The 24,892-nt window shown below is 41.5% G+C and overlaps 1 protein-coding gene across 1 annotated transcript in view; it reads left to right on the plus strand.

Moving 5' to 3' along the window:
* Positions 1-24,892, plus strand: part of DOCK5 (dedicator of cytokinesis 5) — a 62,398-nt gene that overhangs the window by 19,313 nt on the left and 18,193 nt on the right. The window contains exons 6-39 of the mRNA XM_072356924.1: positions 1,556-1,704; positions 2,357-2,492; positions 2,641-2,798; positions 3,432-3,513; positions 3,818-3,947; positions 4,680-4,752; positions 6,222-6,364; positions 6,693-6,818; positions 7,286-7,410; positions 7,738-7,836; positions 7,977-8,049; positions 8,342-8,445; positions 9,106-9,298; positions 9,866-9,963; positions 10,487-10,576; positions 11,172-11,272; positions 13,208-13,342; positions 13,711-13,822; positions 14,903-14,973; positions 15,808-15,914; positions 16,340-16,476; positions 16,781-16,876; positions 17,436-17,534; positions 19,297-19,391; positions 19,861-19,939; positions 20,482-20,582; positions 20,697-20,755; positions 21,271-21,425; positions 22,686-22,771; positions 22,916-23,072; positions 23,689-23,729; positions 23,842-23,932; positions 24,215-24,334; positions 24,772-24,861. Coding sequence (XP_072213025.1) covers positions 1,556-1,704; positions 2,357-2,492; positions 2,641-2,798; positions 3,432-3,513; positions 3,818-3,947; positions 4,680-4,752; positions 6,222-6,364; positions 6,693-6,818; positions 7,286-7,410; positions 7,738-7,836; positions 7,977-8,049; positions 8,342-8,445; positions 9,106-9,298; positions 9,866-9,963; positions 10,487-10,576; positions 11,172-11,272; positions 13,208-13,342; positions 13,711-13,822; positions 14,903-14,973; positions 15,808-15,914; positions 16,340-16,476; positions 16,781-16,876; positions 17,436-17,534; positions 19,297-19,391; positions 19,861-19,939; positions 20,482-20,582; positions 20,697-20,755; positions 21,271-21,425; positions 22,686-22,771; positions 22,916-23,072; positions 23,689-23,729; positions 23,842-23,932; positions 24,215-24,334; positions 24,772-24,861 — 3,711 coding nt within the window. The remainder of the gene's footprint in view (positions 1-1,555; positions 1,705-2,356; positions 2,493-2,640; positions 2,799-3,431; positions 3,514-3,817; positions 3,948-4,679; positions 4,753-6,221; positions 6,365-6,692; positions 6,819-7,285; positions 7,411-7,737; positions 7,837-7,976; positions 8,050-8,341; positions 8,446-9,105; positions 9,299-9,865; positions 9,964-10,486; positions 10,577-11,171; positions 11,273-13,207; positions 13,343-13,710; positions 13,823-14,902; positions 14,974-15,807; positions 15,915-16,339; positions 16,477-16,780; positions 16,877-17,435; positions 17,535-19,296; positions 19,392-19,860; positions 19,940-20,481; positions 20,583-20,696; positions 20,756-21,270; positions 21,426-22,685; positions 22,772-22,915; positions 23,073-23,688; positions 23,730-23,841; positions 23,933-24,214; positions 24,335-24,771; positions 24,862-24,892) is intronic.

Consider the following 24,892-nt stretch of genomic DNA (forward strand, 5'->3'; position numbering starts at 1 on the left):
ATGGGTGGGAGCTTCTAAGCTTGGGCTAGTTAATAGCAGTTCACAAATGTAAACAGCTGGAGAGATAACTCAGGTTTAGCTGACTGCCAACTTGAGGCCTACTATGAGCTTCTCTAAAAGCTCACCCAAGTTGCCATCTGTTTAGGTGACTTTGGCTGCAAGCTAACAGTGCACTTTTGGTCTCCAAAATACACCTTTATCAACTAACCCAGCTTCTCCATCACCTTCACCCATCTCCAATGGAAGATGGTTTCCAGTTCGTAGCTCTCTTTGGGTTTATGGGGCAAAATTAGTGTCATTTCATCTTCTGTCTGCTTTGCAGAACAGGGCAGTGACTTCAGTCAGCCTCTCAGGTGTGTGTGAGCAGTTGGATCTCATAGTTAAACATTAACAGCTTTGATACCACACACTGCCATTAGTCAGCTGCTGGTGACTGTCCCGGCAGTACACAATTGACCAGTTCCTGCTAGCTGCTGGTAGAAAAAAGTCCCACTCTTAATGACCATTTTGGAGCTGTATAACCATAAACTTTGTCCTAGCAGACCAAAGATGATGTAAGTCGATTTGTGGCCCTTTCCTTCTGAAAATGAGCTGCCCTTGATGCTCCACGTGGGTCAGAATTGTTGTAGTGCCCTGCTAACTGAGTGGTGATCGAGTGAGGACGAGGCCTGACTTCCTTCTTCTGTCTGACAGATGATGCTTTGAAAGGCTTTATTTCTTATCTAAGCATGTTTTGCTGCAAATATGGTTATCGCATCATTATCCACTTTGTAATTACACGGTCAGGCTTGGGATCCCAAGCTCTATGAAGGAGATGTGCCAGTAGGGTAACTAATTTCAAGAGGCTGGAACCAGTTAATTGCATTCAAAGTATTTTCATTAATCAAAGATGATGACAGTAGAAATGGGAGAAGGAAACTTAACAACGCAGGTTTCGATCTCCTTTTAGACACTTGATAATTACAGATGCTGCATTCATAACAAAAGATGAATGGCAAAGTCAAATGAATACCTGGGTAGATTGGGCAGTTGGTAACTGGGAAGCTTCCTTTATTCACCTGGTCTTATTGCATTATTTGGCTGGTCTCTGGCTTTGACCAATTGTAGACCTTTCAGAAACCTCTGTTGCCATTCTGCCTGCGCTGGTGCTTGAAAGCATTGTGTGATTCAAGACTGCATTGCACGAAGTTCTGTGCAAATGCAAACAAAAACGAGTGCTCTGAAGAGCAGATAATCTTCACCTTTATTTGCTGATAGGCTCCAGTCAGGGAGATTATCGTGTTTCGACAGAGCTACTCTGGTTTCCATGAGACTCTTGTCTGGAGGTCAGGCATGGGCACAGCAATCCACGTGTGAGTTAGTGGTGGGTAGGAGATGAACCTTGAAGCAGTGTGTGGATGCTGGCGGTTTATCTCAAATACTGCTGTGCTTTGTTGCTGTTATGTGTAATAATTGAAGTCTTCTTTAGGCTGTAGAAGGTGAGAGGACAAAGCTTATCTGAAGTTGTAGTTTTCAGGTTGTTATTAGCTTGAAATGGTCCCTTTTCTTCCTCTAGGATAACAAAACAACGCAGTTTCGACATGTCCAGCAATTGACTTATAGCCTGATAGAGTGGAGATCACAGATACTATCTGGGACTCTTCCCAAAGATGAACTGGCTGAACTCAAGAAGAAAGTCACTGCAAAAATTGACTATGGCAACAGGTAAACCTCCAAAACACATCCAGAGGGCAGGGGAGCATCCCACATCCCACTGCAGGCTCTGGAACTGTGTTTTGAGGATGGGTGTGAGTGGCCATTAATACAAAGTGATGTAAAGAAGCACACAAGAAGGGTGCTGAATCAGGCTTTACTTTTTGCCTTTGCTTTATCAGCAAATATTGAGTAATACAATCCTACAGGCCACCACAACTACATCTTTCATTGGTTTATACAGAATAGGGATTGTCTCCAATACTCATTTATCTACCTGTCAGACTTGATTCAGGTCAAATAAGTCAATTAAGAAGTAGGCTTACGGCAAAGAATAATGATTAGCCACAGCCCGTGAGCTTCATAGAAATAATTACCATTTTATATTAAATACATTTAAGTGAGAACAAGGAAGATGTCATCTTAGCATAAAGTTACATGGCTAATTATTTTTCCCTTTATTGGGAAAACTGAGTACTGGGGGATGAGGAAGCTGTTTCTGGGTGGGAAAACCATTAATGTGATTGTTAGAAGGAACAGTGTCAATGAATATTGGCTGCCTGGAGCAGCCCACAGCTTGATCTGTCATTTGTGCTTTCTCAGTCACCTTTGCTTCTTACATATTGTGTTGCTGCCTTTGTCCTCTGATTTGCATGCTACTCAGGATCCTGGGTTTGGACCTGGTTGTACGAGATGACAATGGGAACATCTTGGACCCAGATGAAACCAGCACAATCTCTCTTTTCAAAGCCCATGAAACTGCATCCAAAAGGATTGATGAAAGAATCCAGGAAGAAAAGGTACATCTCTTGTTGCTGGCTTTACCCTCCTCAAGGAACCAGTACCTGCTGTATTTAATCCATTCCTCTTAGGGATATTGTGCTATTTTGGCAGCAGAACTAACATGTGTTATGTTGTTTTTAATGGAAGTACTGTTCTTCTATGCAGTCCCTGCAACAGAATTTGGAACTCCGAGGGCAGCCAATATTTAACACAACACACACATACAGCCTCTATGTGAACTTCAAGAATTTCGTCTGTAACATTGGAGAAGATGCAGAGCTGTTAATGAGCCTCTATGACCCCGATCTCTCCAAATTCATCAGGTAGGGTGTAGGGCTTCTTTGTATATACGTGAGCAATTTAGTCATTCTGAAGAAGCCAATGCAAGTTAGAAAGCAAGAGTCAGCAGAGAACTGTTTTCAGTTCTTCTGGTTGCTGCTCCAGCAGTGATTTGGAAGGGGGTTGTTTAATTTCAACTAAGAAGTGAAGATCACAAGCACTTGCACTCTGCTTGTTAAAGCTGGGACTTTCTATGGTACAGTAGACTATCCCAGATAGTCTCTTTTATGTTCTTTGATTTCCCTGTTGTTTTCACTGGTTTGAGGCATTTGATTCATTGCTTCCCTTTTAATGATGTTGTTTTCTGTCAGGTTAGTGCGTGTTCACACTTAAAAGCTGGCTAACTTGTGCCAGTCAGGGAAGAGAGGAGGAATAAGGAGGGGTTTAGGTGTCAGGCACCATCTGTCTCCATCACTGAAGTTATCAGGTGTGGAGATATAGACAGTTACAAGAGAAAGTAACTGGGAATACCCATTCCTCCTATGCCTTCAGTGAAATCAGCCTCTTCAGAATGTAGAATATTTTGGCAGATCTTTTCAAGTGCTCCTAAAAGATCAAAATACTAATAATAGGAATGTCAGATGTTGATTTTTTGCTTTTTTTTGCTTCATTTGCAGTGAAAATTACCTTGTTCGTTGGGGCAGTAATGGGATGCCCAAGGAAATTGAGAAGCTAAATAATCTTCAAGCAGTCTTTACTGTAAGTTGTTGTATTTACAGACTGGAGATTTTCCCCCACACTGCCGACACTGGAGTTGGGGATTCTTTTTGCTTCTTGCCTCTCTGCTTCTATTGGAGGTGGTGTGATTTAGGTTGGTTTTATAGGCACTTAAGATCTCATGGGTGGCCTCAGAGGAATGCTCCTGAAAAGTACTTTTTGAAGAGTAGATTTCCTTTTAAATGCATGCAGCCTAGCAAAACAAAAAGCCTTTTTTTCTCTCTGTCTTCTTCTCCCCCGTTTATAAAGCAGATTGATGTAACTTTTATGTTTAATAACTTCCCAGGATTTAAGCAGTTCGGATTTGATCAGGCCCAAAATCAGCTTGGTGTGTCAGATTGTGAGAGTGGGGCATATGGAGCTGAAAGATGGGAAGAAACACACGTGTGGGCTCCGGAGACCTTTTGGTGTGGCAGGTATGATGAATTCAGACACAGGAAAGAAGAGTATGGTTCAGTGGTTGGGAAGCTGAATTAGGAAACATAGGCTGTATGCCAGCAAAGCCTGTTAACCCCTTCATGTCAGCATCTCTTGAGGACTGAGAGTACGATGCTGAGCTGTTCGGTACTCCTTTGAGATCTTTTAGTCTTCACATCTATGAGGGTGACATACAGTCAGTGCTCGCTTTTTGGTTTGTCTCCACCTAAATAGAAAAGATGCTGCTGTCACTACAGTGGACTTTTCAGATCTTTGAAAAAGAGGGATTTGCTCTTCACACCTAATAGGATAAAGATGGATTTTTTTCAAAGGAGCTTTGGTGAACGAGACATCCAATTCCTGTTCAGTTGCTGTGATCGCTTGTGAAGAGCCTTGCTTGAGATCTGTGGGGAAAACAGTTTCAAAATAGCATTTGAAAACTAAATGTTTGGAAGGTTTTTTCTTGCTTTGAAATGCCCGAATCCCACCTGTGGCTGGTTTGTTTTTTATCATAGAGAATATTCACATTCACTCCCATATGCTGGCTTAAGCATCGATAAAAACATGCTTGTTTAAAAGTCTAGAACGGTGAGAGCGGCCTTCTGCATTGCTGTCATGAGTGGCATTGGACCAAAACAAGCAGCTATTGTTTCCATTCTGATAGGGAGAGCTCTCTCTGTATTCTCTTTAGCCACTTGGCAGAACTGTGTGTTGGATTTGTGTTGTTGCAGTGATGGACATAACAGATATCATACATGGGAAGGTGGACGATGAGGAAAAGCAACATTTTATTCCATTTCAGCAGTAAGTATTACGCTTTGGAGTTCATCACATATCTGGCTCATTTAAAGCACTTGTCCTTCAAAGAAGGACAAATTTGTATGGGAGCCTGGCAGCTTACCAAGGTCTCTACAAATAGATTAGCTAATGGCCGTAGTCAGCTTGTTGGAGGAAAAGATTTTTGTCAGTCCTCTGATGCTTTTGTTCCCCTGGATATACATGTCTATGCGGTGGGTTACTTAGGGAGTCTTGGCGGTGCTGTTGGAGTTGGTAGGGATATCTACCATGTGAAGGAAGAAAGGAGAGCAGAGAGCAAAATAATGTGGGGTCTGGGAGATGTGACCTTAAAAACTCTTATGGAAGTGAGGCAAGATTTTGAGGAGCACCTGAGCAGGCAGGGAGCACAACTCCTTGTGGTCAGCATTATGTGGCTCCCTGGGCATTGCCAGCCTGTAGCTTTCCAGGCTGCCTGGTAAGGGTGAGTCAGAAAAGAGTCAAGAAAGAGATTTCTCCCTCTTCCTGGAAAAGAAATTCGAGCCCCACTGTGGTGTGCATTTCTGTAATGCTAGAACCTGTGTGTGCTCTGCCTGCTCTCCCATTGCTCACTTTTTCAGCACATTACAGTAATTAGAATGGAGCTTCTTTGGGTAGACTCAGCTTATTACTGTCCTAAATATAGCGATCCATTTGGTGTAGCTTATGTTGTTGCAAGGTATTTTTAGGGGAGACTGTTGTATGTCCCTACCATTTTAGCACCTGCAAGACTGCAAATAAGGGTGTATTTTAATTTGCAGAACAACGAGTCTCTTTTCCCCCTCCCACCCCCCTATTTTTCTCTGTTATAATCAGATTGAGTTTAGACCCAAATCTGGTCAACTCTAAAGGGGTGGGGAGTCTGTGGGGATGTTTGTATGTTATTCTTTAGTTCATTACTGATGGTGTGGGAACAGGAGTGTAGTCTGGTTCTAGATCCAAGCTCACTAGTTGTGCTTGCTAGGGACAGGTTCAACACTCTGTGGTGTCATTAATCATGTTAATTTAAGGCTATTAATAAACATAATCTCCTGGGGACAACTCTGAGGCACAGCTGAAGACAGTTCACCTAATGGGACCAAAAGACCCCACATGCTGAGCAGTTTTCCTGCACAGTTCTGAATAGCTGTAGCTGCTCTACAAGGCAGTCTGGATGGAAAAAGGAACAAAGTAGAACTGGCTGCCTTTGTGGTTGTCCTGAAGGCTGCTGGTTCAGCATGGTACAGATGTATTCACAGAGCTTTTAAGCAGGCACGTGTTACTTATTCTAATCCTAGACTAGCACTGATGAGAGTTTAGATGGGTTTTTATCAGTTGTTTTAGGCAGGTGAAGAAAAAGTCTGAATTTAGTAATAACTGCACTACATAGAAAGCAGTTAGCTGTTGGCCAGCCCTTGTCTCACAAAGCCCGTGCTTGATGTTAGTTTATCCACTTCCCAGTCTGTTGTTGTTGTTCTCAGGATTGCCATGGAAACATACATCAGACAGCGACAGCTAATTATGTCCCCGCTGATAACTTCCCATGTGATTGGAGAAAATGAGCCCCTCACTTCTGTCTTCAACAAAGTCATCGCTGCAAAGGAAGTGAATCATAAAGGCCAAGGTACAGCAGTCAGACAGGACGTGAAAAGCTGGTGTGGGGAAAGGTTCCTCTTGCTTACAGAGGAAAGTAAATGGCTCATGAAAGTCCAGAGAGTGATGTTTACTGGAGTTTGCTATCTTCACCAAGCTAAACCAATGATCTTTGTACTAATGGCTGGTATTCCAGCACTTTGGGAGCTAGAGAGATTAAAAACAGGATCTGTTCTTACTTGAGTGAAATTAAATCCTCCTTTTCTGGCTACAGATGTCATTTTGTTTTCTCAATGTATTATTTCCTTATATGTCTGGTTTTTACCCCCAGTAAGTGAATGTTCCTCTTCTTTCCTTAGGTCTTTGGGTCTCCCTGAAGCTGCTCCCTGGTGACCTAGCTCAGGTTCAGAAGGATTTTTCCCACCTTGTAGACAGATCGACTGCTGTGGCTCGCAAAATGGGATTCCCTGAGATCATTCTTCCTGGTAGGTCCCATATTCATTCACTCTTTTGTAGAGTAAAACATGTGAAATTCTGGAATTTCTGCTGTGAACAGATTTATATCAAAGATGGCTTAAAACCAGCTTGTTTTTACTGGTCTTGATGTTCCAAATCTTTTCTCAAAGTCAAAGAGATAATTTTGTTGCTTATGGTTCTGACCCTGCTTTGCTTTATCCATTTGGAACTGCTTTAGAACTATACATCCCACTGCATGTAAAAAGGTGTTACATAAAGGCAGAGGTCTCTTAAAGAGAGTGGTACACTGTAGAAACTTTTCTACAATTAGAGATGAAGGTGAGATAGTGTGGTGTTGGGTGCCATGAGTATCTGCTATTAGTAGCTATGAAGAGGAGAAGGATGATGTGTTACCCTATGATGTTAAATATTAACTGGGGAACTTCTGTGACCCTCCATACAAGAAGAAGAACTCATTGAGTGCTGTGGATTTTAGGTGATGTTCGAAATGATATTTACGTCACCCTGATACAAGGAGAATTTGACAAAGGGAAGAAGAAGACTCCTAAGAATGTAGAAGTCACCATGTCTGTGCATGATGAAGATGGCAATCTCCAAGAGGTATGATGGCCTTTACAGGAGAGAACAAAGCTGCTCGTTTGGATAGGTGGTAGCTCTGGTGCATAGGATCTTTTACATTCTATGGCTGTATGCAAGGACTGCATGATAATGAGAAGAGAGATTAGAGGAGATCCCAATGAGTACATTTGAAGTCACTAATTTTTTATGTTACTAGCAGATATGAGTAAGAAAAGTGACACAGTTCCCTTGACTGTAAAGCATGGATTTTGAGCAACTCTTTCAACCCAAAAAACCTTCTTTCATTGTCTTTTATTCTAGACCTCACCTTTTCTTTTTTCCCTCTCCCCTTATTTTTGTTTTCCAAAGAAAGCTATCCATCCTGGTGCTGGTTACGAAGGTGTCTCTGAGTATAAGTCTGTAGTTTATTATCAAGTCAAGCAACCATACTGGTATGAAACTGTAAAGGTAAGAGTGCATCATTTCTAATCTTCCTTCTTTGCACAGAAAAAAAAGACCTCATTTAAAATCAGTTAATTAAAATCATATAAAACTAATTTGAAAACATAATGTCCTGTGAATTGATGATGATGTCTTATCATTTGTAGGTATCCATTGCAATAGAGGAAGTCAGTCGTTGCCATTTAAGGTTCACCTTTCGTCATCGGTCATCACAAGAATGTGAGTATCCAAAGAGAAAACCTGCACTCTTCCTACTCCATTGAGACTTTCTGAGTTTCTCCCATTGGTGTAATGTTTTCATTCTGCTTGTTTGCAATGTTGGGACTTCACTGGAAACAATGATAAATAGCTGAAGCTCTTTATAGACTTAAAAACTCTACTGTGGATCATGAGGCATTCTACCTCTACCAAATTATATTGTCATGATGCTACTTAAAGAAGCTGCATGAATTATGAACAATGTGGACATAAGATAATTCCTAATAGGTTTTCTTTTGCTTTCTACTTACAGCTAGGGATAAGTCTGAGAGGGCTTTTGGCATGGGCTTTGTGAAACTGATGAATGCAGATGGAACAACACTACAGGATGGCAAACACAACTTGATTATTTACAAGGTAGCTCTGGCATAAGGCAGTCCTCGCTTTGGTGTAACTGATGAAAGTGTCTCTTTTGACTGACTTTATTCTTTCCAAGCAATGTAAACACTCTTGTATCATTGCATAAATGTTAAGTAATTACTTTCAGGATGATGGTAGAGTATTCTCTTTTTGTAAGTTACCATCAGCACAGCTTTAAGGGATTGGTTTTCTGACTTGGTGGGCACAAATCTGGTACATACTAGTGTGTGTATGTACCGTCCTTTCATGCTATTCACCTGGACAACAAGCAGCAAACAGGCCTGGTGAACACCTCATTTAGAAGATCGGTGTGTCAGGGAGAGAGATGTGGTGCCTTTCATCACATCAAGAGGAAGAAGCTAATGCATCGCTGTAGAAGGCTACAGCATGATGGGGTGGGTTGAACTCCTGCATTGTGTGGCTTGATTCACTCTCTCAAAGAGCTGAGTTCATTGGTAATGTGTGGGCAGCTTCTATTCCTTAAAGTTAGAAGTCCAAACAATGTAAGTAAGTGACTATAGACATGAAAATGTGTTGAAAGCCGTCTGTGGCCATCCCTGTGTTTATGTGGGTAATATATGAGATGAGAATTGCAAGAGTTCAGAGATGTGCTCAGCGTGTGAGATAACCCTCCTTATTCTTGTGGTCAACCAACAGGGTGATAACAAGAAAATGGAAGATGCAAAAAGCTATTTAACTCTTCCTTATACAAAAGTGGAAATGGAGGAGAAGGAGACCCCCTCAGGGAAAAGTCTGCACCATCTAGCCAACTTTACACCCAACAAAGACAGTACGAAAGACAGCTTCCAGATTGCCACTTTAATCTGCTCTACCAAACTCACCCAGAATGGTAGGTCTTGTATTAGCATCCCAGTGGTATCATGCTGTATATTTGAATTTAAAAGGGCAATTTCTCCCTGCAGATGCCTGTGGTGTTGTGGCACGTGTGAGCTTAGTGCTTTAACTTTAATCTTGCTGCTTCACTCATCAGTGACAGCCCAATCCCAGCATTGTTGGCATCAGTATTGCCCTTATTTGCTTTAGAGTTCCTGCTCTAAAGCAAACACAGAGCAAAGCACAAGAAAAGTCACATACTCTTATAAATGTCTTGACTTGATGTATCTCCTGCTGAGTGAATGAGAATCCTGCAAAATTATCTACTGAATAGATAGTATGTATATATATATGCTTTATGTTATCAAACTCCACCAAGGTTTTCCATTAATAGCAAAGCTAACTTTCTTGCCAAGACAAAAGAGCCACCTCAAGGTAATTTTCTGTACCACACAGTGTGACTTTTCCTTGTAAGCTGATTCTAAAAATAAGCTCTAGTACTTATTCTGTACTGCTCTGCAGCCATTAAGTCAGCTGTGTTGTTGTAATCTGTTTCTAATTGCTGATGTTCTGTCCTTGCTAGTTGACCTGCTGGGTTTGTTGAACTGGCGTTCCAACTCTCAGAACATTGCCCACAACCTGAGGAAGTTAATGGAGGTGGAAGGAGGAGAAATTGTGAAGGTATACATAGAGATTCGAGTCTCCTTGTTGCGCAGGAGTTTAGATTTCCTGTAGTGCAGATTATGCAAGGCCATGGTTTTACCTGCTGAGCAACTAAAGCAAAGTGCTGTGTCATTGCAAACCAGCCTCTATATGCTGTGGTAGGGCATGATGTTTTACAAATGCCATTGATTTGGTCCAGTGCAAACTGAAATGATGTGGATTTAGCTTAATGCAAGCTTTATTAAATAGCTCTTCTGGATGGTTGTGCTTTTGCACAACGGGCTGGTTAAAAAGGCAGTAGAGCAGAAATGATAAGAGAAGATCCTCCTTGCTCTTACAACTGAGAATGGGATGGTCATCATGACCAGCATGTGAATGAACACAGGGCTGAGATCCCTTTAAAAATGACCTTTTCTGCATGACTTTTACAGTTCAACTGAGCTAGGCTGGAGGGAAAACACGATCCAAAAGAACAGACTCCTGTGCAGTGTTCCAGAAATAGTGCTTTTTTTCTGACTCTTTCTGCTATTTATTCCTCTAGTTTTTGCAAGACACTCTCGATGCACTTTTCAACATAATGATGGAAATGTCAGAAAATGAAACCTATGACTTCCTTGTGTTTGATGCACTGGTGAGTGACTTCTTGGTGGCTTTTGGGTGCTGATCAACAAGTATGTACTTGATGGTTGAAGAAAAAAAGTGAAGTCAAATATATCTAGTTTACCTTGATTGGGGCCAGTGAGGACAGGGTGCCCTAGCTCTGGTATGTGTCATTGTATTAACCAGGACTGAGCTTTACCTTGGAATACAAGTGATCACAGTCTCAAGTTCCAGCTTGAAAAGAATCAGTTAGCTTTAAAAAAAACAGCCTTCAGCCTTTTTAATCCTATGCAGTAGCAGTGTCATGTAATGACTACAAGTAGTGTTGCTTCCTGTGTCGCTGTTGTTGCTTCATGGGGTACATTCCACTCTCTGTAAAGGTTTGCAATCTAAATGCTGATATGGCCTGCCTTCCTTCTGAGAAGTGATGCAGTTACACGTAGCACAGCCTTCAGTCAGCACATGGACATGCGTAGCATCAGTGTTATTAAACAGAGAAATCAACAAGAATCAGGACTCAACAAAACCAATGATGTGATTGAAGACTAAGTTGTGTTGCAGGCAGTAAAGACTGTGCATCTCTGTGTCATCTCTCTCCTCTTAATTATTCTTTTTTTTTTTGGCAGGTATTTATTATTTCTTTGATCGGAGACATAAAGTTCCAGCATTTCAACCCTGTACTTGAAACTTACATTTACAAACACTTCAGTGCAACTCTGGCATACGTGTAAGTGTTGGTAACCACAAAGCCACAGACTGACCTTCAGGCAGCATCACTCTGATACTGACAGCAAATGGAACTAATGTGGTCAAAACACCAGAGACCCCAGTTGATTGTTTTTTGTCTGCTTTGTTTTTCCTCTGCTTCCAGGAAAGAAAAAAACCCTGCAGATACCTTTTTTACTTTGTTAAAAGCTTCCATTGTCAGAACTCCTTTTCTGCAAGGACAAGACGTTACTGGCATGGCAAATGCTGCGTTAAGGGCATGTGATTCAGACTCTCTTTTGACCTGTAATACTCACACTTTATTTTGTGCACGTGTGTGTGTTTTACAAAAGGGTCTTTGTGTTTTGCAGCCCGCTTTCCTATCCAAAACAGACTTCTTGCAGTCAGTTTGTATGGAAGATGTCATTGCAAGTCACTGGGGGAATTGATCAAGGAGGATAAATTCATTAAAAGTCTGATCTAATAAGTATTGTGCTGCTGGAACTATTTGGCCTTGCTGCTATCTACTCAGGTCCTTCAAAGTACTTTAAGCAGCAGGAAGTTTGATGTACTCTGTACAGCTGCAGTCTTTGTAGTATATTTGGATGGTGCCATGGGGAGCAGAAGCAGACCCATGTGTGGCTGACCTTGTGGCTGATGGTAGCAGAACTAAAGTGAAGTTTGCTCTCACCCTTCTGCTGACAGCAAGCAGGTTGTGGTGGCCACAAACTTTAGAGAAGGGCCAAATGTCATGATGGGGGGTTAACACACACAGGTTATGCTCTACATATCGAAAGTCTCAAGTAGGTGGCCATTTATTTAGAACAAATTTGCAGTTCTTCACCTTCAGAAATGCAGTTGAGGATGATGGGAGTAATTTTGTTTTCCTGTAGCAGTTGCATTTTAGGACTTCAAAGCGGTTTGAAGAATTCATCTCACAATCATTAGTCTTAAGTCATCAAGGAAGGAAAAAGCTGACGATACCCAGAATTGATTTACTTACAGATGAAGGCTTATAGTCCTGTTGGGTGGTGACTTTGTGTGTTTAAAGTGAAGTATTAGTTGAAGTGCCTATTGTGGGTTATGTGCCCAAGGATGTGTAGGATATTGGAAGAGAGGATGGGAGCAACATCCAGGTCTCTTGACTCTTCAGCTCTGGAGCCCCTGAGCCCAACAGTGATTACCTTCATGGCAACAAGGAGCTTAGAATTTAAAACTCTGGCCAGTAGTGGCAAAAAAAACCAACCAAACTCTGTTTCCCCTCTGGAAATCCTGTCTTATTTTTAATGGTAGGTGTTAATTCCCAGCCCTGAGTACGAAGCCTCTGGCTGGAAATACGATACAGCAAAGCTCTGAAGTCCTCCCCTCCTGGATTGCTTTCTTCTTCCTTGTCCTCGCTGCACTCACTGTGTGCAAATGATTTCCTTCCCTGTAGCCTGAAGAAAATTTCCCAGAGGAAAACTTCTTTACTATTAATAAACTTCTTTGTCTGATTAATGGGACATGCTACATCTTAGCTTTGTTGTTCCCTTGTCTTGCTTTCCAGCTTAGCCCGACAATGTGATATTTGCATAATGCCAAGTGGACTATGATATTACGCGGTGTCCTTTGTGTGCTCCATGTGCCAGAATTTGACAAAGCAGGGAATTGGATGCTGGTAGTGTGGGAAGCAGAGCAAGTGCAAAAGCTGACATATACTTATCTATTGCTCACACGCCACTTGGAGTGCTGGGATTTGTTTAATGAAGGGGATTTTGCTCGAAGGGCAGTGAGATTCCCATCCTTTGATTCAGGAGAGACTGGATGGGGAATACTTAGGAGTGTTATGCAACTTCAGTGTTGCTTGAGAAGCACTCCTGTTATCTGGTCATTAGATTCCTCTCTGGAATAAGAAAGCTGAACATGCACAGAAATTTAACTCTGTCTTTATTTATTCTCCTTTTTGGTTTTTCCAAAGGAAACTCACTAAAGTGCTGAACTGTTACGTGGGAAATGCTGATGACTCCAGCAAGACGGAATTGCTGTTTGCTGCTCTGAAAGCTTTGAAATACCTCTTCAGATTCATCGTTCAGTCAAGAATATTGTACCTGAGGTGAGGCTTCGTCATCTTCATTGTGTCTCTTCATGGAAGTCAGTCCTTCCAATCAGCATCATTGGAGAGAATACTCCTCAGCTTTATTGAAGCTCATTTTAAGACAGAAATGAGCCGCTTGATTCTTGGAACCTAAGTAGATTTTGTGGCATTGGCAGTTAGAGAAATGCAGCTTTTCTGTTACAAGTTTCATCAGGAAATTACTCCCATAGTAACTGCAGAATCCCAAATGCCATTTTTGCACTCATTTCTTTGTAGAAGGAGATAACTGTAAGATGTTCTTCCAAAGTATAAAATCATATCTCAGCTGCTGTGACCGTTAGCCTAGATTTACGTGTGTAACTACACCCCTTTCTGGTTTTTTATAGGTTTTATGGGAAAAGTGAAGATGGTGATGAATTTAATGATGCAATACGCAAGCTGTTCTTCTCCTTCAATGTCCTCATGGACCGTCCTTTAGAGGAGGCCGTCAAGATTAAGGTATGCATAATTGCAGGCAGAGCTAATGCCTTTTATTACCTCAGCTGATACATTTGGGGAAAGGCAGAAAAGGGATCAAGCTTTGAGGTGCATAATCCCATTCAGATGAGTCGCACCAGGATCTTCAGAGCGTCTGTTGTAGTGCTGAATGTGAAAGGAAAAAAGCATTTAAACCATAAAGTTTATCAAATAAAGATGAGAGCTTCTGGATGAAAACCTGACAACAACTGTTAGGGTGAAAGCCACCAGCCAACTAAGATGTAGCATGAAAGACTCTTCAAGCACCATTGCCAAGCCTATGGTTGATGGTGATACAAGTGTTACAGCACTGCAAAAATGAACACAATGCTGGAAATGAAAGTAGTGAAAAAGCAGATGGTTCCTAAGTGTATCTTAGATTGTCTACTTGCTTGTTTTTATGGCCTGGACTGGATTATGTACCTGTGTTTGGGCTCCGAGGAGGAGCAGAGCAGCTGTGCAGTAAGCCTGGCTAAATTACTAAAGGCAATGAGTACTCTGGATGGTTTATTTCACTACTTCTAACTGTGTGCCTTTCTCTGCTTAAAGGAAGGATTAATTCTAGACTTCAAATGAGTATTTGGGCCATTTGAAGTCCAGCTTTGATTTTAGTATAAGCGAAGTTCCTGCTGGCAGCAGCCATGGAGCATCACCCAGAGGCTCACTTTAGTTGCATCCAGGTGCTCAAATGCTACATCTATAAAAGCCATTGTGGGAACTATTTAACATATTCCTCTGTATGTGGACGTGCTGAAGGAGCTTAATCCTTGGAACTGCAGGATGTTTGCAAAAAAAACCAACCAACTTGGCTCTGAATCCTTCCTCCTTCACCTCTTCCACCCTGTGCTGCAGTTGTGTAGTTGCTGGAGGCTTTTTGGATGCATAGATCTGATCTCATGCCAGATCTTTGCAGGTGTCTGCTTATTTGTTCTTGATAGAGCTAGATTTGCCACGTGAGCCATGGGCATTGCTGTTGAGGCATTTACACCCTTTCAGAACGAACTACCCAACCTCACTCAGTTTCCATGTGTGCTTTATGTCTCTCCTTTTTCATTCTTGCAGGGTGCAGCTTTAAAGTATTTGCCAAGCATCATAAACGATGTCAAACTAGTCTTTGACCCTGTTCAACTCAGGTAACCATATTAAGTTTGTCCTCCAAACTCAACACATCTGCTGGGAAAAAAATGGGAAACTATCCTAAAAACAGCTGCTCTGGTTATGATGTGCTCACTGTATCATTTTATAGGAAGCTTCTCACAGGGCTCTGGAAGGAGCTCAGTTTATTTTACAGTAGACTGTGCCATTCAGCTGCCTTTTCTTATGAGCTTTGAGATTTTGTTCGAAACCAAAATGTAAGAGCTGTGCATGGAAATGTGCACGTTTCCAATTCAACCTTGCTCAGAAAACAAAAGTTGTATTATTTCAAGAAATGAATGACACTTTGGTATACATAGCTTTATCAGGAACCTCCCTTTTGTGCTTCCTCGTTCTAACACAGATGATTTGCTCTCAACAGCAGGCAGACAGCAAATGTAGATGGAATTTAATTTAATGGAGTCTCAGATTAACATGAGTCATCACTCGTGATGAAAGGGGCATCTGGAAGGATGTGCCATTGTGCCTAGCAGTGTTTCAGGCTTCAGCAGTGCAAAATTCTGCTTTCATTTTGTGTGAGACTATCATTATTTTACACTGGCAATGGAGGATGTGCAGCATTTCCTATTTATATGCTTTTATGTCACATCTCTTTTGCAGGCTTTACTTTGAGAGCCTTTTGCCTGCATTTTCTGGGTACTGTTCAGTTTTACTGATTGCTTTGCTAAGTTCGTAGCAAATAAGTTAATAAGAAAACAGCAGTTCAACGCGGAGGCAAAACTGCTCGACTTGCCAAGGCAGTGTTAAGTGTGGATGGAAACTCACTGGGTGAAAATGCTGATGCTCTGTTTGCTTTGTGGTTTACATGTTAGTAACCTCTTCGGCAACTTCATCCAAAGTATTCCCGACAACCAGTTGGTTCGACAGAAGCTGAACTGCATGACCAAGATTGTTGAGAGCGATTTGTTTAAGCAGCCTGGTGAGTAGTGAATAGAGGTTCTCTGGTTCCTTTGTGGAGCTGTGCACCTCTGCAAGCAAAACTATCTTTCACATTTGCACATTTAAATCAATCATCGGCAGTAGTCCACAATTAAATCCATCTACAGAAGTATTCTTTGCCTTTGTGGCTTCGGGACTTGAAACCTTTGTTGTTCAGTGCTTGTGCAATGTTAAATACAGTGGGATTCTGATTGAGCATATTGGTTTAAAAAGCAGCAGGAGAGTGACCTGTTTGGTGTAACACGTACCATTATGGATTATTTGTCTCCCTCGTTGTGTCAGAGTGAATTGAAGTGCATGTTTTGGTGTCAGAGCTAAAGTTAAGAGCAGAAAGCTGCAGTGTGTTGCCTGTTCATATGGAATGCTGAAGAACCAACAGGATACGGTGCTGTGTTTCCTTTTCAGAATGCAGAGATGCTCTTCTCCCTCTGCTGATCGACCAGCTGAGTGGCCAATTGGATGACAACTCAAACAAGCCTGACCACGAGGCCAGCTCACAGCTACTGAGCAGCATACTAGAAGTGCTGGATAGGAAAGATGTGGTAAGCATGAACTTTCAAGGGTACAAATTAAGGTTAATTCTTTCTTTTCCCTAACTCCTCAAAAAATAACCTGTTCTCAACTTGTGCTGGGGTGAGCCAGTGAAGCTGGAAGAGATGAATTATGCTATTACCTCTTCTCTATATCAACAGTACTCAAATCAGCTGTTGTTGTATAGTAAGTTGTGGTCTTTGCATCCTCTGATAGCAATTAAGCACTGTCAGGGCAGTCCTCCCATGTCAGAGAGCTTTCTGTTGAACAGTATATGTAGAAAATAGTCTGATTTTCCTTCTTGAACACCCCCAGGGGCCCACGGCCAACCATATCCAACAGATCATGGAACGCCTGCTGAGGAGAATAAACCGCACGGTGATAGGAATGAACAGACAATCTCCACACATTGTGAGAGCCTTTTCCTTCCTTCATTTACTGCCTTCCCCTCTGTAATATTGGAATTAATTCTCCTGGGAGGTTTCGGTGTGTAGAGTGGTTTATGAAATCATCACATCTTGCAGCACTTCTGTGCCACTCCAACATGGCTTCTGGTCGCTGTCTGTTGATGGGTATTGGAATAGAAATTGTTCCATTCCAACAACTTTAAGGTCGGGTTGTTGCTATGACCAGCCATGGAAATTACAGATGGATATGATCAACTAAAAACGTAGTGATTCATATATATGTGTATATATATATGTACACACACATATGTGAAAATACTCATTCTGATGTTTAGAGGACGTGTTTATCTTGCAGACTGCAACCCCCAGGTGAATAAGAATGAGGTATTGAACTGGTATGGGGGAGAGGAGAAAGCAGCCAGACACACCATGCCAGGACCTGTATGTGCAGGATTGTGCCTAGTGATATTTGATTGGGTGGAACCCTGGGGGCACGTGCTGCATTTTGAGCTTTGGTGCTTAATACAGAAAAGTAATCAAATGTTTTGTTTCCCATATTCTAGGGTATTTTTGTGGCCTGCATGACAGCCATCCTGAGGCAGATGAATGACTACCATTACAACCATTACATCAATACTTTCAAAACCAAGCAGGACATTATTGTAAGTCAGCTTGGCTAAGGGATTATCTCAGTCCATAAAGAATTACTTTCTCCTTCTGAAAGGTCATTTCAAGTTGCTGTATTCAGTTTAGACTGATGAGAGTGCATTCATTAGCAATGTCTTCTATGTTCCTAGAGCCACAATCACTAGGGATATTTTCACATCACCCTTGCTGGGTGTGGACAGTTGGGTGTGGGGATGGGTATGGATGTTGCTGAGACTCTGGAGCCTGAGTTGGAGCATTGGTAGCATTGATAAAAGCATGTTTAATAACTTTTTGTGTCCCTGCAAGTAAAAGGTCAGGAGCAGTCGTTCTGAGGTTTTACCTTCGTGCTCCTACTTTTGCAACTTAAAATGATTGCTTATTGAAATACTGCCTGGGGAAGAGCCAGGAGTTGTGTTCTTCCTGTAAAAGATACATCAAAACCCCTTCAAAAAGCTCTGTAATTCATTCTGGGTGAGGAAGGTGATCCTTTGGTTCCCTGAGCGGTTGGAATTGCTTGCAATTTATTGAACAACATAGCCACCTACAGGACACATGCATTTCTGACACTTCTGCACCCACAGGGCTGATAGTCAAAAGGAAGCATTCAGCATATAGTTTTAGAGCTGCTTTTAATACATAATAGAATATTAATATATTATAAATGTATTTTATGAAGGGTTCGTTAGAAATCAAGGTGCATCTTGTTTCACCCTTTTAGCTCTGCATCTCCTGCTTCAAATGGGACATTTCTTGTATGTTTCTGTGTACAGAAACCTATCAGGAGGGTGAATTTGTGTAATAAGTAAAGCTGCATGAACATCATTTAAAGAGGTATCAATCCAAAATACCAGTTTATAATTCTTGTAAAGCTCAGAAGCAAGCTTACGTTTGTGGTAACGTGTGATAATACCAACGCAAAGCTGCATTATTTTTGCTGTTGTAATAATCGTTTTTCTTTCTTTTTATTGCTTGTTGTTGGCTTTTACATGCTGTGGTTTGGGGTGGTGTTCTTTGCAAGGTGGTGATTTCTCGTGTGACCTTTGCGTCCCTCTATTTTTGAGTGCTGATGTGCTGCTGTCTTTGCAGAGAATGGAATCTATTTAAATTCCCACTGTTAGCATTTTTGTCTGCAGAGACCACGATACAGAGAGATCAATATTATTGATATATATATCTCCTTTCACCCATCCTGTCTTTCTCCTTTATCCTTATCCTTTGGCATTGCCAAAGACTTCAGGTGTGCAGGCTTTGTTGGAGGCAGAGTGTGCAAAATGCATCTTTTCTATGATCATATTCTAAACCATCTGTCTGAAGCTCTGTTTATTACCTCTTCTTAAAAGTACTTCTGAAATTGGGCTTAAATATTTGGAGAAATGAATTTCCATCTTGGGTTTCCATCTTGATAGAAGGTACTTCTGTGTAGGGCTGCTATGCTGTTGTTGGATACATGTGCTCCAACGTCGGTTTTGCTTTTCAATCCATCTTGTGCACCAGAACTCATTACAGCATGGCTTAATTTGGAACAGTAAAGGTAGATTTAATTAAACAGGAATAATTCCATAGAACCTGATCTCCTTCTGCAATTGAATGGATGAGATGTCAGAAATAATTTAGTTATTGGAATAATATTCCTGCAGTAAGAGATCCTTCTTAGGAGGTACAATGTGTTGATAGGTAATCAATGCAGCAGTTAATCACTGCAGTTGAATTTCCCTATACGTTCATGCAAATAAAAAGGCTATTCATTTCAACCTGTGCTTTTTATTTTTCCAACAGGACTTCCTGATGGAAACATTCATCATGTTTAAGGATTTAATTGGAAAAAACGTCTACGCTTCTGACTGGATGGTCATGAATATGATGCAGAGCAGGTACGTACTTGCTGCTATTTTAAGTCACGTTACTGATTTGGATGCTCACAGGTTCATCGTGCTGGCCTGCAAACCCAGATTCATTTCTGTCCTGTGCTATGGAGTTTGTCATAAGGGTGCGTTGTGGAGGAGGACATGGAGGTGACAAGTTATTTGAATGCATCAGTGGTGAGGGTAGGCTGAGCTGTGGAGGAGCTGTCATCTGGAACAACACTGCATCCTCATACAGACTGAGCCAAAACGTGTTTTGTTTTTTCATCTGCCTCCATCCAAGGTTGGAAACAGAGGAACAGCTTCTCCTCAATGTCTCTTTATTGCAAAAGAAGTATAATAGTACTTCCCAAATCTCATTTAGGGACATATGCTCTTTTCTACTGAGCTTACTTTTAGGAGGCGTGTAAACCCAGAATACAGCATTATTATTTTGTTTTCAAAGCCACCTTTTCTTTGATATTTTTACCTCTTTCAGGGTTTTCCTCCGGGCAGTGAATCAATTTACCTCCGTGCTCAACCGCATCTTCCTGGATCAAGCAAGTTTTGAACTCCAGGTAACAGTTCCATTGTTTCTCGGTTTTCTTTTGGACATCAGTGTTTCCTGAAGGGCATAAGGAGCAAGCAAATCCCACTGCTGCCATTGGAAAACATCCGTAGAGTCAGCTGTGTGCACTGCATTCTGAATTACAGAGCAGTGGTTAGCAGTGAGCATAAAACAGTGCGACTGCTGTTCTAAGGTCAAGCTGAGTGGTCTGCTGGCTAAAGCTGAACTGTACTTGACTAGTTGACTACTATGGGATGTTACTTATTATCACTTCCTTAGGTTGGGAAGTCCAAGGTAGAAGTAGTGGTAGATTTTGAGTTGCTGTAAGGGGTTTTTGGGGGTCTTCCAACCCAGGTCATTCTGTGATACTGTGGTATGTTCTTGGCTTGCCTGCTTTGGCCAAGACAGGCTCATCTGTGCTATTTGTTGGTAACCTTCCTCGTTAACTGAACTGTGAGACCCACAGCATTTGGACCTGTATATCTCTGTTGGTTTTTTTTTTGCTGCTTTTCCTTTGCCTTCTCCTATTTTGGACTTGTTTCTCTTCCACAGCTCTGGAATAACTATTTCCATTTGGCAGTGGCCTTTCTCACTCACGAATCCCTCCAGCTGGAGACCTTCTCACAAGCCAAGCGCAGCAAAATTATCAAGAAGTGAGTTTACACTTAAGAAGTTGCCAGACCTTTCTATTTTTAAGGAGCATCAGCTTTGCAGAGGTAACTTCAATAATGAGGCCTTTTTCATCTTTTTCTTCTGCTTCTTTCTAGGTATGGGGACATGAGGAAGGAAATTGGCTTCAAAATAAGGGATATGTGGTATAATCTGGGTGAGTTCCATCTAAGGAATTACCTTTATTCAAGCCGTTAAGCTGGATTTCTAATAGTTTATTTCTTTATGTAAGCTATTTGTGTTTAACGTGGGGAAATACATGTAGGTCCAGCTGTTCAAGAGGACAAAGTTTCTTTTCCTTTTACACTAATTAACCTTAAAAAGCTGATCCTTTTTCTTGTCCACCGGTGAGATGATCTTTAAGAGATTCCTTGCAAAGGAAGTTCTACCATATGAACGCCAAGAGTAGGATTTTCCAGGGAGCCTTTGTGATATACATTATTCGTGCAATTCAGTTCTATTCTCTTTCTTTGGACTGCTTTCAGGTTTGAGTTTTGGAGCTGCAGCACGTGGATGACCAAATATTATCAACAAAAATGCCTTCTAATCAAAATATCAGTGTTTTATGTTACTTATTTGACTAATGCATTTGCACATTTGAATATCAATATATCACATGACTTCAAGCAACCACGTTCCATTACGATGTATCTGACATCAACTTTCTTGCAGGTCCCCACAAAATAAAGTTTATTCCAGCAATGGTAGGGCCAATCCTGGAGGTAACTTTGGTCCCAGAGCCTGAGCTACGGAAAGCTACCATTCCCATCTTCTTTGATATGATGCAGTGCGAGTACAACTTCAGTGGGAACAGAAACTTCCATATGGTAAGGGAGCCCCATATGCTAAGGGCAAATGTTCTACAGTGTGCATTAGGCAAGAATATTTGAACAAAACCAAATAAACCATAAGAAAACCAAACTAGGAAGTAAAAAAAAAGACCACCACCAAACACACGAAACAAACATTGTGCTGAATGTTTTTGGAAGTAATCATTAAGTAATTTGACAGAGCAGGGAATGGGACCCAAATCCAACCCTATGCTAATTTCTCTGGGTGTTCTCTTTTATTTCTACTGAGAAAACACCAGACAGGAAGGAAGAAAAAGAGGGTCTTCTCTTCAGTCCTAAAGTTAACTTTTCTCTGCAGTTTCAAAGGTCTTTTTCTTCCATTTTTCCTCTGGGAATATCAGACCTTTAACATCTCAGTTGGCAGACAGGGGACCCTCTAGTTATGCTGTAGACAGACTTCTCCCTGGAGATGGGTAGGAGACATCCATCCAAGAGGCAGCCACCTTGGCATTTCAGGTTGTTGTCAGATGTGATGTGCATCTCCCTAAGCACCAAACTCGGTCCAGTTCAGACCCCAGCTTCACTGTGTGTATTGGGATATTTCTTCCCTTGAGGTCTTCAGTGTTTGACATGGTTAGCCCCAAGGTCTCAGGGGTTTTTGGAATCAATAGAAGGAAACTGCTTATGTGGCATGGATTTTCTGTTCCAGCAGTATATATAATATTTATGGTATCCTTCATGTTTTGGAACAGGAATGTTTTATACCTCAGTAATTGAGTTTTAGCTAAAACTATGTACTTGACTTGCTCATATGTAACAGAATGTATCTTCATGGCTGAACAAGGACTTAGTTACATGAGAAGTTGCTTTAATTAGCAGCCACAACTTTTACGATGATCAGAGTAGTGACTGGCCCTTAACTGGTGGTAGTAGAGCAGTTTCTTTAGGGTGAGTGAATCATTATCTTCTATAGCTGGTCATTAAAGTTACTTTTCCTTCCTAACAAAACTGAACTGCTGATCAGTGGGGGAGAAGGGAAGGCACTACCCAGAGCATCACTTTCCAGAGCATCACTTTCCAGTGTTTCTAGGATGAGAAAGGGGGGACTCATATCTACCTGCTCAATCCTTGTCTTGACTTCTAACCATTTTTGTTCTGGTTAACAATGAAAGCATTCTCTAGCTTGGCTTGTAAAACCAGTGCCTGATGGTAGTTCAGAATCGCCAGCCACAAGCATTACTGATCATGCCTTATGGAGCTGCTGTCTACTTAATAGGTTTTTTATTGCCTTTTCAGTTTGAAAACGAGTTAATAACCAGACTGGACCAGGAAGTTGAGGGCGGCCGAGGGGACGAACAGTACAAGATTTTGCTGGAGAAACTGTGAGTTTTATAGTGAAGATGGAGGCTCTTTGTTTGTAGTGTAGCTATGGTTGTTTTTGATTGACAAGACAAGCTTTGACCTGTTTGATTTTGAGTATCTGACCTGGGTGTATTGCCTTTAATCTCATTGGGTTTTGTCTACAGCCTCTTGGAGCACTGTCGGAAGCATAAATACCTGTCTGCTTCTGGGGAAAAGTTTGCTTGGCTGGTTAGCAGCTTGCTGGAGAACCTGCTGGACTACAGAACAATCATGCACGACGAAAGCAAGGAGAACCGCATGAGCTGCACTGTCAATGTGCTGGTACGGGGGAGGCTGGGTTTGGATGTGGGTGCTGCTTTAGTGACCTGGCTTTTGTGTTGTGGTCCTGGGGTGGATTGGGTGCCGTGATATGAATTTGGTGACCTCAGTTTGCCATGCAAAATAATTCACTAGAAAAGTAATTTCTTTGTTGATCTCCAGGAAGAAAGATATCATAAGAGGCCATGAAAAGAATTCTTTTAGGATTTTAAATACTATTCTTTGTTCGTTTTGGGTAATGATGGATCCACATCAGGCTACTGTTTATTGGCAGCTATAAAACATAGGTATATAATCCAGAAGCAAATCATGTGTCTGGGCCTTGCTTATATGGTAACCCAAGGCCCTGAAATATGGGCAATATGGCTAGCTGGTAGTTTGGGAGATGTGGACTTAATTCCCTGCTCCACTGTGAAGAGTAATTGTGTACCTTTGGACAAGTTAGCCTTTTCCTAGAGGTAATTGTAGCCCCATCTTATGATGATTTGAGGCATAATATACCTCTTAGCAGGCAAAGTGACAGCTGAGATTGATCCATAAGTTACTTGTCCAGCAATGATTATGCAAATCCATGGTGGTTTACATTAGTTGGACTGTTTCTTTTTCTACTTTTTGGCAGAATTTTTACAAAGAGAAGAAACGAGAGGACATTTATATCAGGTAGGCTGATTCCTTTCATAGACCTGGACAGAAGCCTTTGCTTCCCTCGTTTTTCATCACGCTGATACAGCAGCCCATCACATAAGTTAACAATTGCTTTTCATTCATTTAGATATCTGTATAAACTCCGGGACCTGCACACAGACTGTGAGAACTTCACCGAGGCCGCATATACTCTCCTCCTCCATGCAGAGCTGCTCCAGGTAATGCACTGTAGGCATCTTCAGTTCCCTCTGCCAGAGGATGAGTTTTAAAGGAATAATAAAGAATTCATTCTTTTTTTTCCTTCTTCTGTTTGTTTTTAAAGTGGTTTTGCATAAGCTGGTTTCCACTGGTCGTGGATACTATATACTTTCTTGCCCTCTCTTAGCATTGATGCCTGATTTGTCTTGAGTGCATCCATGCAGTAGTGTGTCCAATGTAAAGATTTATTCATCTGCACATATTCCAGTTCTTTCAGCTTTGCCTGTTTTCCTCTATGCTAGTGGTCTGAGATGCCATGCGTCCCTCATCTGCTGCAGAGGGACAGCTACTATGTCTACTCACAACAGGAACTCAAGGAGAAGCTCTACCAAGAAATTATCTCCTTTTTCGACAGGGGCAAAGTGAGTTTATTTGGTGTTCTTAGGGGTTCACTGGTACTTAGACTGGTGAAAATAGCTGCCAGAAGTTGTTCCTAAGGGGAATAATGAGCCTTGATGATTGAGGCTATATTAAATATACCGAGTGTTAGCATGAGCAGGGCACCTGTTTGACGTGTTTCAGTGCTCCCTTTTTAGTTAAAGATCTGTAAAATTAGCCCTATTCTCAATGCTGTCTAGATGAGAAAACCACAGGTATTTTTCTTTCTTTCCCTGGCTAGTGGCTTTTGTTAGTGGTTTGGTGGTGGGATGGGCTGTGTGACTTATGACAATCATTACAAAAGATGTAATAAAATCAGCTGAATTTTTTGTGTGACCTGCCCGTGGTGACGAATGCTTTTAACTGAATCTTTTCTTTGTGCTCTTCTTCTCCCACTTCTCTCCCTTCGTCTTACTTGGAGATGTGGGAAAAAGCCATTCAGCTAAGCAAAGAGTTGGCTGACATGTATGAAAACAAGGTTTTCGATTACGAGGGACTCAGTAACGTCTTGGTAAGGATTTTTCTCTATGTGTTTTGCAAGC

This window comes from Excalfactoria chinensis, chromosome 25, assembly GCF_039878825.1.
Source record: "Excalfactoria chinensis isolate bCotChi1 chromosome 25, bCotChi1.hap2, whole genome shotgun sequence".
NCBI classification, from domain to species: domain Eukaryota; kingdom Metazoa; phylum Chordata; class Aves; order Galliformes; family Phasianidae; genus Excalfactoria; species Excalfactoria chinensis.